Source organism: Aotus nancymaae, unplaced genomic scaffold (assembly GCF_030222135.1).
Source record: "Aotus nancymaae isolate 86718 unplaced genomic scaffold, 86718_ANA_hifiasm-v0.15.2.pri h1tg000002l, whole genome shotgun sequence".
In the NCBI taxonomy this organism is placed as follows: Eukaryota; Metazoa; Chordata; class Mammalia; order Primates; family Aotidae; genus Aotus; species Aotus nancymaae.
In genome coordinates this window covers 15,114,535-15,132,859 of record NW_026988413.1, presented here as the reverse complement: position 1 = coordinate 15,132,859, position 18,325 = coordinate 15,114,535, and the positions used below count along the sequence as shown (strand labels likewise).

Genomic DNA, 18,325 nt, shown 5'->3' with positions numbered 1-18,325 from the left:
TATTTCAGTCAATCTTCTGTAGAGACTTAGCATTCACCTTTGGAGGAAGGTCCTTTGAGCAGGAACAGAGATGGTGATGTCATTGACAGTCCCCCTTTTACATTGGGTAAGCGAGAGGCCTAGAATCCCCAGCTCCTGTATTCATGCCCACAAGGGCCTCATCTAGGTGAAGGCCCCACCTTCCCCACCCTGCCATGGTCACCAAGCTCCTCTGCTGTGTGGTCCTTTGTCTCCTGGGAGAAGGTGAGTCTCCACAAATAAAGCATCTGCATTTTTGTATATTACCAGTTATGATTCCAGTTACAGGCCTTATTCTGTCCTCAGATTCTATCTCTTTTCACAGAGCTCACAGATGCCAGAGTCACCCAGACACCAAGGCACAAGGTGACAGAGATGGGACAAGAAGTAATTATGAGATGTCAGCCAATTCTTGGCCACAATACTGTTTTCTGGTATAGACAGACCGTGATGCAAGGACTGGAGTTGCTGACTTACTTCCGCAACCAGCCTTCTCTAGATGATTCAGGGATGCCCGAGGATCGATTGTCAGCAGAGATGCCTACTGCATCTTTATCCTCTCTGAAGATCCAGCCTTCAGAACCCAGGGACTCAGCTGTGTATCTTTGTGCCAGTGGTTTAGTCACAGCCCTGCAGAATCACCCACTCCCTGTGCAGAAACCCTTGTGCTTCCTCTTCTCCTCCAGTACCCAGCAGCTCTCAGCAGCCGTTTCTGCTCCTCCTCTAGCACAGGAAGTACATAGGTTTGGTGTTTCACATGTCCCTAGGCAAGGCAAGAACAGGTCATAAGGATGCATCACATTAGGAGACTTTTGGTAGCAATTGAGTGGGTGGGATGGTTCCTGGGATTCCTCACATATGAGTCCAAGTTTGAGGTAAGTGTCACAGACTGACTGGAGCTTTCAAGTGATTGAGTGAGCTTAAAACTGTGCAGCGATTGCACTTGGATGCTTATCTCCTTTGCTGCTTTTCATCATGGCTTCTCATCGTTTCTTTTCTCCCTTAAAACTTTCAACATCTTTGATGACTTTCAACATCTTTGATGACTTCCAACATCAATCTTGGCTTCTCAGTTTTTTCAGTTGCTCAATGCAAATGATCATTTCCTTCGCCTTATGTCAGATATTCATTTCCACTTTCTTTTTCTAGACTTCCAATGACAAATTATTTGAATTACCCCCAAATAGCTCCCTCAGGCATCCTATTGTCTCATGCGGACTTCTCTTTTCCATCTCTGGTACTACTTCTGCAGCAATTCTTCAACCCCATCAGGACCACCGATTGACTTCTCCTGCAAGCATTGCACCATATATCACCTCCTCATACACTTTATTCTTTATCCGACTTAGACTATGTGTTCCAAGATGGTTGTGAAATTCTGGCACATGTCTTCAATCTCATCTTTTCTTTTTCTGTTTCTTACCAGGAAAATAAAATGGGGCCTACTCTGTGCCCCGTTCAATGACACAGAGAACATAAAATGTCCCTTACCTTTGTCAAGCAGTATTATAACTATGGAGTGCCTCTTCAGGTCTGTAAGTCCCTCTGTGCGTATAAAATTAGGTACTTTTCTTCTATTAAAAGGACTTGTTACTGTTTAATGAGTTTGTCAGTTTTGTCTTTCAATTATAGTCATACTTTTGACAATTATAGAAGCACTAACAAAAGTTATGCACCCAGAAATGATCCTACCACTTTTATGTGGTGTGTGCTTCACTTCATATGTACAAAAGAGTAAAAAGAATGCTGAATACCCATATTTATCCATTCACTTGTAGGAATGATTAAGACAAACTTCCAAGGGGAAAATAGTTGCAAAATAATGCATGGCATGTAAAATTATTTAAGAAATAAATAAATCAGTAAATATCCCTATTAACTTCTGCTTCCAACCAAGATGGATTAACAGGAATTTAGATTTAACTTCTTGCTTGAAACAGCTAACACCCCACGCCTGCACCTTGCCCCACTCCACACACACAAACACACAACATTGAAACAACGTTTGTTTCACATATTGTTTACATACAGTTTATACACAGTTTTATATACTTGGGTAAGGAAGAAAGCCAGTTGTGATTTATTTTGCTGGTTATTTGGAGAGATAAAAGGACTATAGAAAGAGCAGAAAGAATATGATTAGGCTTGTCTTTGTTTAAAATTTTTCCCTTTCAAATTTGATACACTATTTACCATAAAAATTTAAAACTATGCCACTGCTATAAAACAATATACAGACAAGCTAAAAAGAAAAGGAAATTTACTATGTAGAAAAAAAGAGGGGGCTTATAGGCAGAGTATTAAGGGGAAGTTAAAATAATAAAGACTTATAAGCTTCAGAGCAGTATAGGCCTCACAGCTGGAGCTGGGATTTTAATTTGTCATTGGAAGTCTAGAAAAGAGAGGACACAAAGGAGCCAGAATTACATTGCTTGCCTTCATCCTGGAGCTTCAAAATGCTCCCAAATTTTATGAACTAAAAGTATTACAACCCAAAGACCCAGAAATGCAGTTGGAAACTGGATGTTTGGTTAGGCCTTTTGGTGATAAAGAGGAAAAGTTAGGAGAGAAAAATTGAATCTTCAGGCTGTGTGTACCATGTGTTTGGAATCAAATATACTCTTTCTATGAAATGTAAACCATATACCCAAAAACTGACAAAAAGGTCCATAACCATTAAAACCCTTGGGGACCCTGGCATTAGGAAATTCAATATGGTTCTAGAGTAAACTTCTGCTTCCAACCAAGATGGATTAACAGGAATTCTATTTAACTTCTTGCTTGAAACAGCTAACACCCCACCCCTGATCCCACCCTGCTCTATACACACAACATGTGAAACAACAGTTGTCAAGACATTGGAAGTCAGGCAACAGAAGACAATGATGTCTGAGAGATGGAGACAACCAAGCTGAGAACTATGACTGTCTTAGTACCTAGAGGGAGTTTCCAGGCTGTGGGCCAGAAAGGGGAATTGAGGCAGAGCTGGGTGATCTCACTGAGCTCAGAGTCAGAGTTAAAAATACAAGATCAAAGCAGCTAGATTTCACAAGACAGGGAACTGAAAAGGCAATTGCTGCACAGAGAGAATCCTGGAGACCTTTGTACCTTTATAGGGTCTCCCTTAACCCTTTAGCTGTGCTGTAAACAGCACATGTGTGAGGAAACTCCCCAAGGTTAGAGAAAGAGCCACTCATCAAGACAAAAGGAAACAATGCCTGGAGTTCACAAAGGGCTGGGAGTCATACTTTTTTTTTTTTTTTTTGCAATGAGAATGGGAAATTTAATAATTCATGGGTCAATCAGTAGAGGTTTTAGATGACGTGTGCCTCAGTATTAAAGCAAAATAAGCCCTTCACTAAATTTGGTTCTGGGCCTATGTGGGCGAGACTTCAAAAGATCAAACTGTTTCCAAGTAACTTAAGTCTCAGAGCAAAACTAAAGAATATTTCTAATGTACAAGAACATCTGTTTAGAGATATCAGTATGAATTTATTATTTTTAAATATATAGATAAAACAGTAAAGAAATGAATACATACTTGTGTGAATAATGGGTTAGTATATATACATATATTTCATAGTTATGTCTACTTGGAAGAACACTAGTGCCCAGATGTTAGTTGCCAAATATTATTCTCCAATTTAAAAAATGAGAGGTGATTCTAGGACCCTGAAATAAAAAAATACAAGAATATTGTAATGAGATGTGTAAGAAAAAAAAAAAAAGATGGGACACATCTCAAAAAAACAGAGGAATCAGTCTGAAAGAGCTCCCCCAATGACTAAGGCTGAAACAATTTGAATAACAAAATAATGTTAGTAGTGGATTAAAATACAAAGAATAAAAGAAAATCCGTATGTTCACACTGAGAATGAAATGATTAAAGAAAGAAACAATAAAAAAATGGTGAGAAAGGACAATCTCTTACTGAAAAATTCCAAATTGCATATATAGAAGAAAGAGAGAGAAATAGAAAAGTCACCATTACTACACCACTGTAAGTGGTTGCTGCACATAAGATCCAACGATGACTGCTAAAATTAGTGGGTGTAACTTTAAGAAAAAAATGTATCATTTGTACAGTCACAAAGTATCATCCCCAAAATATTAATTAATATGGTGGTTTTAACATATGCCCACGCATTCTTTTATACTCCTCCCTCTGGATTCCCCTCTCCTGGATTCAGTGGCCCGCCTCTAATGAATAGACACAGGAAATAAAAAAATGGTAACCAAGTGACCAAAGTTAATAAACATGGCCCATAATAAGTCTTGTTAACCTCACGTGCATTCTTGTATGATACAATGTTGTAATGTTATCATATGACTACATATCTGTAATATTCCTCCAAATCCTTCAAATATTCCTTCAAATCTAAATTGAAAGATGTCCTACAAAATACCTGACCAGTAATCTTCGAATGTCAATATCATTAAAAACAAGGAAAGAGGCTGTCACAAATTGAAGAACACTAGAACACTAAGAAGATATGACACCTAAATGCAATACAGGACCTTGGATTAGATACTAGGGTAGAAAAAGGTCATTATTGGAAACACTGGGGAAATACGAATACAGTCTTAGGTGTGCCAGTGTCAAATTCTTAGTTTGTGTCATGTTAGCACTAGTGGGTGTTGGATGAAGGTTATAAAGTCACTTAGTAATATTGTTATAGCTACAGGACATCAGTTACCACCGTTGGGTCACCTGAGTCCCTACCAAGCCAATTCTTGAGGCTGCTGTTAGTTGTCCTTTCTCCCCAGGCTCAGAGTGCTCAAATAGACCTAGAATCAACCTCTTCTTCTTGACCTTTGCTTCACTGCATCCTAAACATGATGGGGTGGAGGGGTGATGAGGGAAGCTAAGCAGAACCCTGTCATGCAGAAGTCCATCACTAGAGCTTCTCTGAGGCAGGGGCTCCCTCTGTAGTCTCCTTTGTGCACAATCCCAAGAATGCAGGGCCACACAGACTCCACCAAAGCTGGTTTTTATGAGGAGACAAATACTGAGGCTCCACTGTGAAGAGAATGGCAATGTCAGATTTATGCACAAAAGATTAGAGTTGATGCACTACTATTGCAAAAAAATAATACCTGTGAGAATTTTCAGTAGCCAGATATTGTACTGTGTGGCTGGCTGAATAATACCCCTCCCCACAAACACATCCACATCCTAATCCCTGGGGTCTGCCTCTGTCACCTTATATGGTAAGAGCAGACTTTATAGATGTGATGAAGTTAAGGATCTAGAGATAAGGAGATTATTTTGGATTAGCCAGGTGGCCCCAAATGCAATTACATGTATCCTTATAAGAGAGAGCCAGGGGGAGATCAAACACAGATGGAGAATAGAAGGCAATCTGACCATAGGGAAAGAAATTGGAGTGCTGTGACCACAAGCCAAGGAGTGAGGCAGCCACTAGAAACAGAGACAAGGAATGAATTTCCTCCTATAGCCTCTAGAGGGAGAATGGTCCTGATGACACCTGGATTTTGGTCCAGTGATCCTAATTTTGGACTTTTCCAGAACTGAGAGAATAAATCTCTGCTGTTATAAGCTAGTAACTTTGTGGTAATTTTTATAGCAGTCACTCAAAATTAATATACTCCAATATGTTCACTTAACCTGAGACTAGGCCAAGAAACTCATGTCCTCATATTTTCTGCAAACCTTGTTCTTATGTTTTAATCTGACGCCCATCTCAAACTGCAATGAAAGAAAATAATTTTGAGACTTTAATATCCCCCTATCTGGGGTGTGCCTTTCATAGGTTATTGGAAAAATCCAGTCATCTTTCAAGATTTTATTCCAGCAGCACCTCCTCTTGAAGGAGTTTTAGCCTTTATGTTCTCAGTACACATATTAAAAAGAAAAAAGGCAAAGACTCATGTCTACTTGATGCTTACATTTTTGTGGGGAGGGAGAGACAGAGACAAATAAATAAGGCATATAGTGTATTAGCAGGTGATACCTGCTATGAAGAAAAGAAAAGGCAGACTATGATAAGGGGGACCAGGACTGTCAGAGTAAGGAGCATTGAAACTACAATACATTGTTGAGAGTAGAGCCCAATGAGGAAGTGACCTTTGAGCAACAATTTCAAGGAGAAGAAGGAAAGAGACATGTAGGTATCTGGAGGAAAAGCATTCCAGGCAGAGGGAGGAGCCAGTACAAAGGCCTTAAAGAATATTTTAGGACAAGTGAGGAAGCCCATATGTCTGGAAAATCAAGGAAGGGAGTGGTAGAGTTTATGTCAGAGAGGTAATGGGGCAGGAGGGATCATACAAGACCTCAGTGGCCTTAAGTGCTTTGTTTTCCTATTCCAAATAAAACTGGGAGCTAGTAGATGATTTGGAGATGAGTGACATGATCTAGCATGGTCTAGAGGGCTGCGTTTGAGAGCTAGTTCAGAAGTAGGTGAAAACAGAGAGATCAGTTAGGAACCTATTGCAGTAATCCAGGAGAAAGATGATGGTGGCTTTGTCCCGAGGGTTAGCAGTGAAGGTGATGAAAATGGATTGATTCTGAGTATATTTTGATGATAGAGCCAGTTGAATTTCCCAATGGATTGGCTATAGAGTGGAATAGAAAAAGAAGATTCAAGAACCACTCTAAGGTTTTCAGCTGGAAGGCTGTTGGTGGAGCAAAGTTGAGGATAATCTTTCATGTTTTGAGCATGCTGTTTGAGAGTGGTGCGGGGGGAAGCTTGATTGGAGTGTGTTAAGAGATAATGGGAAAAGAGAATTTGGAGGTAAGTATTGATCATTAGCAATAGCACAAGAGCTGCCATAAGTCAAAATGGCCCACAGTCTTCGGGGATGTGATACATGAGGGAAGACAGGGCTAGATGGGATAGGGAAGCATCCAGACATCAGACGCAGGAGCTATGACTTCCTGATGAAGGTTAACACCTAGTCAAATGCATAAACAGGTTGATTTTAATTGACGTCAATTTTTCTCCATTGCCCCCTCTAGAGTCAATCTTCTTCGGAGAACCCTGGTTGGGTCTTCTACGTTCCATGTCCCTAGAGGGAGCTCCTGAGGCTGTGGACATTGGCTAACATGCTGACGTCACTGGAGGCCACATATTATAGGGCCAAGAGACAGATTTGCTTGCCTTTTTCTCATGCTTGCAAGCTCCCTCATCGGGAAACGTGATTTACCTGAGTCCTGCCATGATTTCCAGGCTTCTCAGTTTAGTGTCCCTTTGTCTCCTGGGAGCAAGTTAGTCTTCCAAAACTTAAATATCTCTGCTCTACCCTATCCCAGACTTTAATGTCATGTATTCTGTTTTTATCTCCTCCCACAGAGCACACAGCTACTGGAGTTACTCAGTTCCCCAGCCACAAGATAATAGAGAAGGGCTAGGCTGTGACTCTGAGATGTGACCCAATTTCTGGACATGAGTCTCTTTATTGGTATCAACGTGTTACGGGAAAAGAAATAAAATTTCTGATATACTTTCTGAGAGACTCTAAATCAGATGAGTCCAGTATGCCCAATCATCGATTCTCAGCTGAAAGGACTAGAGGGACATATTCCATTCTGAAGGTGCAATCTGCAGAACTGGAGGATTCTGGAATTTATTTCTGTGCCAGCAGCCTAGACACAGTGCTTCACAGTCATGCCCTCACTGTGCAAAACCATAGCCTTCTCTCAACTCACACCTACCCAAACGGAAGGCTTTCCCTGTGCCTCCTCCCCCAGGGAAGGGGAGATAAAGAACCAGAATTAACTCTTGAAATACAAGAATATTCTAAGAAGACTTGGGTGAAAATAGTTGTGGTTTGGGGATCTCTGAAGTTCCTTACACAGAACTCAATCTATGTGTTTCTGGTTTTATTTTTTAAAGTGTACGTTGCCCTGGTTATAAAGCACAGTTGACTTCTTGCCTATCCTGCTGCTCTGACAGGTTCATGACTCTGACTGTGAGGGCACATCTTTATATCCCTTCTTATAGTAAGATGAAGAATTCTTTCTAATGGAAATAAAAATAGTGAATAAAAATGCATTTACTACCAATTTTTAGGTTGCTCAATGACAGTGCTAGTAACGGTGGTAGTGGTGACATTGGTAACAGTGGTAATTATTTTAGGTTGTTTTTGTCTAGCATTTATAAATTTTCAAACTCTTTAAAACAATCTGATTTTTGAGTGCAGTAGCCAACTCCATTATCAGAGGTTAATGCTAATTTTTCTGTCCATATACGGTCTGAGATTTTAATATAAAAAATACAATTAGCACTATAAATAGATATGCCAGCTGACATTTTTTGAGATCACTTCCAGTTGCTGCAATAGGAATATGTATTCCTTTTCACTTTCTTTCTTTTTTTTTTTAGACAGAGTCTTGCTCTGTTACCCAAGCTGGAGTGCAGTGGCGCAATCTTGGCTCACTGCAGCTTCCACCTCCTGAGTTTAAGTGATTCTCCTGCATCAGCCTTCTAAGTAGCTTGGATTACAGGTGCCCGCCACCATGCCTGCCTAATTTTTGTATTTACAGTAGAGATGGGGTTTCATCATGTTGGCCAGGCTGGTCTTGAACTCCTGACCTCAAGTGATCTGAGCACCTCGGCCTCCCAAAGTGCCAGGATTACAGGCATAAGGCACCATGCCCAGCCTTCTTTTTTTTCTTTTTGAAAAAAAAAGAGAAAAATTATCATTCTGTCACCCAGGCTGGAGTGCAATGGCGGCGTGATCACGGCTCACTACAGCCTCGATATCCTGGGCTCAAGCAGTCCCCTTGCCTCAGCCTCCCTAGTAGATGGGATTATAGGTGTGCATCACCACACCCAGCTAATTTTTGCATTTTTTGTAGAGACAGGTCTCACTATGTTGCCCAAACTTCTTGGCTCAACTGATCCTCCTGGCTTGGCCTCCCAAAGTGCTGGGATTATAGGCATAGGGCACCATGCCTGGCCTGGAATATGTAGTTTTTAATGAGATTAAATGGTATAATACATTCTACCCGGTTCAACTGCCTTCTTTTAAATCTGGATTCCAATATTCTGCTTGTGTTTCAGTCAGGTTTTTGCAAACAATCCTGAAATTCATTCTAATAATGTTTCATTTTCCCTAGTCTGATTGTTATTCAGCACATCAAATTATTATTGAACGTATATCCTAATGTTGATTAGGCAAATAGATAGTGAGAAAATACTACAAGCGGGCTTGTAGTATTTTTTCAAACCATATTTTCCTTTTCTAATGATCAAGATCGAATTTGTAGACAATCAGTACTCTCTATGTGGACATGTAATATGAATAGGTATATTGTTTCTGTCACAGGCATCACAAACACATATCTTGCTTGAAAGTTGTTTATCACCTTCTTTAGTATGACAAGAACAAAGAGAAACTGATTTATAAAGCATAGTCACACACTGAACATGAATTTTTGCTCAAAATTTCACTAGAGAACCCTAACTGGTGCCTTTCCTTTTATTGTGTTATGTAATCCAAGGTCATAATAAGTGGCTAAATTATTGATTTATTTTTGCACTCTAATCTCTCCATTATATTTAAAAATAGCAGCTATAAGGCAAAACAAGTTCTCAGTGGGTACATTGCCTCAATTCCAAAATCTAACAAGCAGAAATTTAATTCAGTGCTTTGCCATTTCATACTATAGACATCTAATGTTCTATTCTGTAATGGACACACAGTGGCTGTCTTTATAGTTCTGTTAGCTCAAGTGACATCTTTATGTAAAATTTTTCTAATGCTGTTTTTTTCATTTGTTAATCTTTCTTTAGGTATGATTGACTGATAAAAATTGTATATATTTAAGGTACACAAGGTGATGTTTTGATAGACGTATACATCGCAAAATGATTACCACACTCAAGCTAATTAACATATCCATCACCTCACAAAGTTACCTTTGTGTGTGTATGTATGGTGAGAGCAATCTACTCTCAGAAAATTTCAAGTGTACAATATGTTATCATTAACTATAGTCACCATGCTGCCCATTAGGTCTCCAGAACTTTCAAGAATACTCCAAAACATCAACTTCTATTCTGATTAAGTCTCAAATATGTCTTCATGTTGCAAATAATAGCTATTTTTAGATTAGCTATAAATAATGAACAATATTGGCATAAAGGATGGAAAAGAATAAATGAAGATAAGGGTTCTAAGGTCTTTGCACTTTCCAGGAAGTGATAAAAGCTGCAATTTAAATTATACATGAAGAAGTCAAGGACGGCAAGTCCTATAAACAGATGATATTTCAAAACTGGAATGTCTAGTGTTAAGCAGCCTGGACCCCTGCACCCAGCACACCTGTCTTTGGCATGACAGGATGATGAGGGACCTGGGTCTTCTCCTCCCATGCTGCCCTTGGCCTTTATGTTTTCCCTTTCATCAGTAAAGGTTCTCCCTTAATTATCACCCTATGACAGAAAATTCATCCTAAGCCTGGACACGTGCGAGATGGCAACTCTGAAGCAGGCCCTGGGCATGATGCCACATGAGGCCACACCCAGAACAAATTGCAAAAACTAACAAGGTATTTCTTACAGAATCCCTAAAAGAACATGTCTGTCTGGATTTAAGTGTCTACAGTCATAAATACACAGCATATGGTTGGATCTGATGGAATTGAAAGCCTTTCAATGCTTCACCAAGCCCATCACTCTCATTGTCCTGAAGGTGTTGTCAGTGGGCTCAGCGGGGTGCCGTGAGGATAATGAGGCTACACCCATGCGATGTTGACCAAACCGGCTACACGGATGGGCCAGACTCACCCTGTGATGTAGACAAGAGCTCACCAATGGAGTTCCATGAATGGATGACAGGCATGCCACTGTAATAATCCCCTCAACCATGACAGAAGTCAGGCAAGACCCAGGCCATGGGAACCTTGCAAACAGTCACCTCTAGCCTCAGGTATTTCCTGCTGTTTGCCACACTGTGCCTACAAATGTCATTTATGATACAGTTTCAAATGTCCATGCTTATTAAAATTATTATCAGCCTTATCCAATCTGACATTTTGAATGAAATCATATTAAAACTATATATTAATTGAACACTGGTATCTTCATAACAGTGAGTCTTTTACAGGTTCCTAGACCACTAAAAAATCATGAATTGCTACCTTTGACTTGAAATGGATTGTCCTTATTCTTCTCCTAGTCAGACCAGAGAAAGGTACAGATTCATGGCAGCTAGTCCAGCAAGCTTCTAATATTCAACTTCTAATTGTCTGCTTTAGGACAAAAAAGAAATGATATCCTTAGGAAGGCCACCATGCAAATGATTCTATCTGAACCATCCTTACATGGTATCATTTCTTGTAATGTGTCCTTAACATACTGCTTTGCATATATTTCTCCAACATCTCCAAAAATCCTCTTAGCCCAGGGTTCCTCAAACTTTAATGTGCATGTAAATTATGACCTTGTTAAAATGTGGATTCTAATCCAATCAGTCTGGGGTACAGCCTAAGATTCCCTGTATTTTGAACGAGAGTCTAAGTGATTCCAAAGCTCCCAGTCCATGGCCCACACGGAGTAGCCAAGGTCTAGATGACACCTACAATAATTACAGGCATAAAGCCCCTCTTCTCAAGTATCATTTTTCACAGTTCCTGGACTAGGTCAGATACAACCCTACTCACCACATATACCTCTGTACTCCAAATATTATGTGATCAGTTTTCCTAAATCTAGGCACCAACATTTTAAAATATAGCTTCATGATGTAAATAGAAATTAATTTTCTATAATAAATACACCAAGTACATAATTACATTCATCCATCTTTAATGTGAGTAGGAAAAAGCAAGGGCACTATCGCAATGGTTTCTGAGTGAGACTTTAGCAAATGCTACCTGTATGGAGAAACCACGGTGCTGCTTTTCAGGATGTGAGAAAAGTGGGGTAAAGTGAAGAGAACTGGATGAACATGGGACAGAGACAGGGATAGAGCAAATACAGGAACGCCTGTCTCAAAGAAGCAGCAAATGATATAGAAAGTAAACATCTGTTCCATCCCTGTTCCAGACAAGCCCATGTACCTGCCAAGTAGGAAGTTGTGTATAACAATGCAATGAGGAATGACCCCAGCCCTGGTGAAGTCAACAGCAACAGTAATCACAGGCAAATCTGCCTATCAGGGACTGGGGACTCTCTAAACTCCCGCCTCCCAACCCAGGAATCAGAGCCTGAGACAGACAGATGCTTCACTCCTGTATGGGGTGGTATTCCCGCCATGGGTCTTGGGCTTCTCCATTGGGTGGCACTTTGTCTCCTTGGAGCAGGTGAGTCCTGGGTAGAAAGAAAATCTTTGACTAAAGCTATCTTGTCCTCAGTCTGGGTCTTTCATTCATGGCAGTAACGTTGTTCTCCTTCACTCTGACTACAAATTTGTCTTCTTTCTTTACAGGTCATGGGGATGCCATGGTCATCCAGAACCCAAGATACCAGGTTATCCAGTTGGGAAAGCCAGTGACTCTGAGCTGTTCTCAGGATCTGAACCATGATGCCATGTACTGGTACCAGCAGAAGCCAAGTCAGCCCCCAAAGCTGCTGTTATACTACTATGACAAAGATTTGAACAATGAAGCAGACACGCCTGATAACTTCCAAGCCAGGAGGCCGAATACCTCTTTCTGCTTTCTTGACATCCGCTCATCAGGCCTGGGGGATGCGGCCACATACCTGTGTGCCAGCAGCAGAGACACAGAGCTGCAGTGCTGCCTTCCCTCTGTTCATAAACCTCATCGTTTCCCAGATCCAGGTGCTTTCTCTAGGACTCCTCCCCCACCACCTCTTACAACAATAGGAAGTGGGTTTGTGGCTGTCAATATCTCATCTGTAGACAGAAGTTAGGCACAAATCAATAAAAAACATTGACAGTTATGCCAAGAGTGGAAAAGTGGTTACACATGCCTGGCATTCAGTTTGTGGTATTTCTCAGGATCATATTGAGAACCCATGCTGTCCTTTTCAGAAGATGAATAGAAGCCTTTTCTTTCTTCTTTGATTGTTTTAATCTAAGTCAGAGGCTTAGAAATATAAGAGGTGATATGTGAAGAATTATGGAGACCCAAGGTCATATAAACTCAAGTCTCTGGCATTTGATTAACCCTTATAGGATTTCATACTCCTGGATAATCCACATGTTTTTAGCCCAGACCTGGAGCAACTACCTCATTAATGGGAAAATGAAAACACAAGTATCCCAAGATAAAAATCTCTCAGGGGAAAAAAATATATTGAAGAGAGAGAGAGAAAAAAGGGAAGACCATACATTAATCTGCTCCTATCTGGAGTTAGAGGTACTATTGTGATGGCCAAATGGAAACCATAAATATATAAAGAAATCATACTAAAATAGAGTACATTTGGAGATGAAGATCATGGAGCCATTGGTATAAAAGAGAGTAATAATGTCACTGAGGTGCATAAGGGCTCCAGCAAACGTCAATAAAAGAACAGCTACAGGACGGAAGAAGAAGAGAGTTCCTGCTCCCCTTAATGAAGATAAACAAAATGCTGAGAGAGAAATATTGAAACCTCATAAATTGTCACATGGAAGTATAAATTTACAAATTATCTTATAATTAACATCCCTCGATGAGAATGGTATTCTGAGAAAAAAAGCAGAAAATATAGTTATATGGCTATCTAAAAATGTAAAATTTTGCACATTGAATAAAGATAATCTAAAAAAAGACAAAATCTATTACAAAAGAGCTTTTACATTGTTTTATTGATATTAATGATAATATAATGATAGCTAACATTTACTAAGCACTTACTACATGCTAGACGTTAAGTCTTCTTCACATATATTTATAGTTCATGTAAGCTTTAAAACAACCTGAGAAAGTAGGTACTATTGTAATCTCACTCATTTGTCGATGGGGAAACTGCGACACAGACAAGTAACTAGCCCTTTATCACATCTCGTTTGTTGTGGAGCCAGTATCAAAATGTAGATAATTTACTTCTGGAGCTCATTCTCTCTTCAGAGTTTATGTGGATTCTAAGCCAGACCTTCGGATTGGAAGGTAAATGGTGATAAGCTGGAAGATTCCCACACTCTCACCCAACATTGCACTCGCTTTCCTTTGCATCTTGGCCAGAGGGGTGAGCCCCTGTGACTATGCCTCACTGGTTGACTAGCACTGAGTGGTGCTGAGGACCAACTCAGAGTAAGAAGGTCTTTAGGATAAACCTGGGAGGATGAAGGGTCAAAAATGCTGACCTTAAATCCTGATCCCAAGGGATCCTTTAAAGATGGATGAGCCGCCCTTAGAAGGTGAGAAATTAAACATAAACTCTTTAACTTGTAGAAATGCTGAGGTATTTTCCTCAAGCAGTAAACTTTGAACCATGGTTATGTGCATGGTAGGGAAAGTATGAGGATGGAACGTGGATGAAGTGACAGGATGTTCGGGGGTAGGTGCAGGCAGATGCCTCCGAGAGTGGCGAGAGAAGTTGTGGAGCACCTCTATCCAGACTCACCCAACATGCAGTCCGGAAGGCTGGGAGATACGGGGAAAGGGCCATCATAAACTGCAAGGTGACTATGTCAAAAAAGGACTCTTGGAATCCGAGAGTGGGTATGTGTGGTGGTATCACAGATATACACCCACTGGGACAGAAGAGACAGAAGAGCACTTTCACCACAGGGACTAGAACCCTGGATTTAGCTAGAGAGGCTGGCTTAGACCTTTTCATGAGTCCTCTGTATGAACTATATGATTTAGAACCATACTATTTAGAGGTGATTGATTAATTTATATGACCTGCATAAAGCCCGTCTTTCTGGAGGAAGCTCAGGTTCAATAAAAATAAAATGATTTCTTTCTTGTCCTTCTCAATCTTTCCTCCTTCCTTCTTTCCTTTCTTTCGGTCTGCCTTCCTCATTAAGAATAGACATGAATTAGCCACCTGTGGGCTTTCTGGGGTGTGCTGTTAGTGCTGACAACACATTAGTTTGATCTAGAAAAACTAACCCTGTTTTATTTTATCTGAGAGTCTGGGACCCCTCTTTGATCCAAAAAAACTTGCCAATTTCTTACCAAGCAAATATGTGCAGGGTTTTAGAGAGCTGTAGGTAATAAGACAAAATAGAAGCAGCACACATAATTTGGAGGTAGAGCCCTTAGAACTCTGAAGCTTGAGGCCCCCTGATACCCCAAGCCTGCCTATGGCACCAGGTTTCTCTGCTATGAGCCCCTTTGCCTCCTGAGGGGAGTGAGTCCTGGGCATAGATGGCCTGTCCACCTTGGGCACTCACACTGTAGTCTGTTTCCACACCTTCCTCTGGTAATTCAATATTCACTCTCATTTTTCTCTTTAGCCCCTGCTCCTATACTCTGGTCCCACAGACTCTGTGCATATCCCGATCACAGAAACAGAACAGAGGTGACACTAAGATGTGAGTGATGAAACTTACAATGCTATAAACAAGACTCAGGACTTGGACTGGCACTGATGTTTATTCTTATGCCATTTGTTCAGGAAATGTGTATTTAGGAACTCCCGTATAGCAGACATTGTTCCAGGTTCTGGGAATAAGGTAATAAACAAATCAGACAGACTTGTTTAAAACTCCTGGAAGTTATAAACCAAACAGATGTACATGATGAGAACAATGCTACTCTGGACAAGAAGGAGACTGTTACTGTAAGGCCGGTTGCCTCATCGGGAGCTTGGACACACCCCCTCCCTCTCCGGGAGCTCGGACATGCCCACCCCCCTCACACAGCCTAGCCCTTCCTTAAAGAACCACGGCAAAATGCAAAAGAAGTCTTGTAAATCTACCAATAGCATTCGAGTCTTAGATACCCAATAGCAGTCGAGTCTTGTAAATCTACCCCATAGCAGTTAAGTCTTGTAAATCTACCCAATAGCATTCAAACCCTGCCTACCTGCCAATAACAAGCTTGCCTGCTCCCTATAAAACCCCACATCTGAGAGGAGTCCGTGCGACTTCTCTGGCCCCTCCTGTCAGACCGCAGAACCTCACCCGGAAGCTGAATAAATTCGCATTGGATCTTCTTGTGCTGGCCTCAGTTTCTTCATTTTAAACTCGGTAAGAACCCAAGGACCCTTACAGTTACCTTAACGCTGGCCAGCACAAACCCAGTCTGGCAGACATCTGTGAGCCTCCAGACTTGTAAAGAATCCTATACCTGTATAGATCTTTACACTTAAGGGCAAGCCTAGACAAGAGAGAACCTCACTCTCATGAATCCGTGCCCTAAAAAGAGAAGAAACTTCCCTCATAGGAACATTGGTGCAGTCTCACAGTCTTCTTATCAAGTGGGAAAATTAGAACTGCTAAAACTTTGTGCCAGAATTTAAGACAAATGAATTGTCTGGGTCATGCATTATTTACAGTGCATTTAACTATTTTCCATAATATAAATCTGTTGATGAACCACTTATATAGCACATAAATAGGACTTATATTAAAAAGTTGGATGTGGTGCTTTAGAAGATATATTAAAATTATTAGAGTCTGGCCTAAATTTTTAATATGAATAAAAAATATAAAGTACTACAACTTGTTCAGAAGAAATGGGGTGTCTGAAATCTATCAGAATAACTTTCTAAAGGCCAGTATGTATCTTATGGCCTTTAGTGCACTGAAATACTTATAATGATGGATTGAATAAATGGATATTTGAGTGGATAAGGTTGACTAGTACAAGAAAGAATTGGTACTTCCTAGCTATAGAATGTCAGTTTTAGAAGATGAGAAGGAATGTGTCCTCATTCTCATTTTAATTTTGAAAGACAAGGCAGCAATTCCTACTATGGAATAGTTTATTACATCACCACCTATAGAGATCAACAACACTAGATATTTCCAACTCTCTAACTAAGAGGCCAAGAAGGATTAACTCAAGGTCAGATTCAGGTAACTGATCGCGACTCATGAATTTTCAGCGATATCCAATGGTCGTTTTTAAATTTTCAGCTGTTATGTTTTTTTTCCTCTGAGGAGAGGGTATTCAAAGCCCCTCATGCTGCCATTCTGGGACTACTTCTCCTCTCCAGCCCTCCACCCATAAAACTGTTTACAGAAATAGTTATCCAGACTGTGGGCTATAGTTCACCAACCCCTGCTCTAGCCTAATTCTGTCTCATTACTAGAGCATGGCCATTCTGCAGATACTGGTGAAGCCTTTCTGGGGTTTCTCTCCAATGCCTTTTAAAGCTTTTTCCTACACAGACACAGATTATTGTTTAGTCAAAAATTTAAGATAATTCCTCCCCACAGCGGGAGTTCTCGTGCAGCTTCCTCCTCTCTGGTGGTCTTTCCTTGAAAACTCTAGCTGCCTCAGCCCCTGCTGATTTTGTAACCTGTTTCCGTAACTCAAAATTTGCCATGCTCTGTTGCTCTGTTCACTCTGTATGTACAGAAATTGCCCCCGTGTTTTGGTGCTTTGGCAGAATTACGGTCCTGTACTGCCTGCTTTCCAGTGGCTGAATACAATTGTTTCATATGTCCTGTTAATTTGTATTACTTGTATAAAGCAGGATGCCAAAGGCAATTGGATTATATCAAGTGGTCACATAACAGAGAAGCCACTGACAGAGGCAGGGAGAGTCACACAGATAGTGACCTGCCTCTGCTGCCTGCTCTTCCCCTAATTCTACCATGAGCCCAATATTCACCTGCTTCCTGATCCTTTGTCTCCTGGCTGCAGGTAAGTCCCTGTTCTGCACTTGTCAGCCCCCTGCTGTAAGCCTTTCATCCATGTCATCAAACTCCCTCATGGGCTCAGTCTCCAACTCCTGTCTACTTTCTTTACAGGTTCTCCTGGTGAAGAAGTCATCCAGACTCAAAGACATCTTGTCAAAGGGAAAGGACAGAAAGCAATATTATATTGTGTCCCAATAACAGGACATGGTTCTGTTTTCTGGTATCAACAGGTCCTGAAAAAAGAGCTCAAGTTCTTGATTTCCTTCCAGAATGAAAATGTCTTTGATGAAACAGGCATACCCAAGAAAAAATTTTCAGCATGCCCCCAAAATTCATCCCGTAGCCTTGAGATCCAGGCTACAGAGCCGCAGGATTCAGCGGTGTATTTTTGTGCCAGCAGCCAGTTCACAGTGTTACATATTAGCTAATCTTAGGGTACAAACTCATCACGGACCCAGCTCAGGAAGCAGGTAGTGTACTAGGTTGGAAGTAAATAACAGAAACTAGAGCTAGCTTAAGCCAAAGGGGAATGTATTACAAGGCTAAATGTATGTCACATAGAACCACAAAACAAGAACACAGAAACTTCTGGGAAATAAACTGCAGTGAAAACTTAGAACCATGGCAT

At 40.7% G+C, this 18,325-nt stretch overlaps 1 protein-coding gene across 1 annotated transcript; it reads left to right on the top strand.

Moving 5' to 3' along the window:
• Positions 1-12,004: 12,004 nt before the first annotated feature.
• On the top strand, positions 12,005-18,125 carry LOC135276756 (uncharacterized). The gene is made up of 6 exons (XM_064381504.1): positions 12,005-12,289; positions 12,415-12,820; positions 14,006-14,044; positions 15,343-15,420; positions 15,504-15,561; positions 17,928-18,125. The coding sequence occupies exons 1-6, from the start codon at positions 12,079-12,081 to the stop codon at positions 18,123-18,125; spliced, it is 990 nt and encodes a 329-aa protein (XP_064237574.1). The 5' UTR covers positions 12,005-12,078.
• The last annotated feature ends 200 nt before the right edge of the window (positions 18,126-18,325 follow it).

Excerpts from the sequence above, each read along its gene's own strand:
- LOC135276756 (XM_064381504.1), top strand. The coding sequence starts at position 12,079 with ATGAGGAATGACCCCAGCCCTGGTGAAGTCAACAGCAACAGTAATCAC. Across the intron at positions 12,290-12,414 it reads ACTTTGTCTCCTTGGAGCAG|GTCATGGGGATGCCATGGTC; the intron begins GTGAGTCCTGGG and ends CTTTCTTTACAG. Across the intron at positions 15,421-15,503 it reads AACAGAGGTGACACTAAGAT|GAAATGTGTATTTAGGAACT; the intron begins GTGAGTGATGAA and ends CCATTTGTTCAG.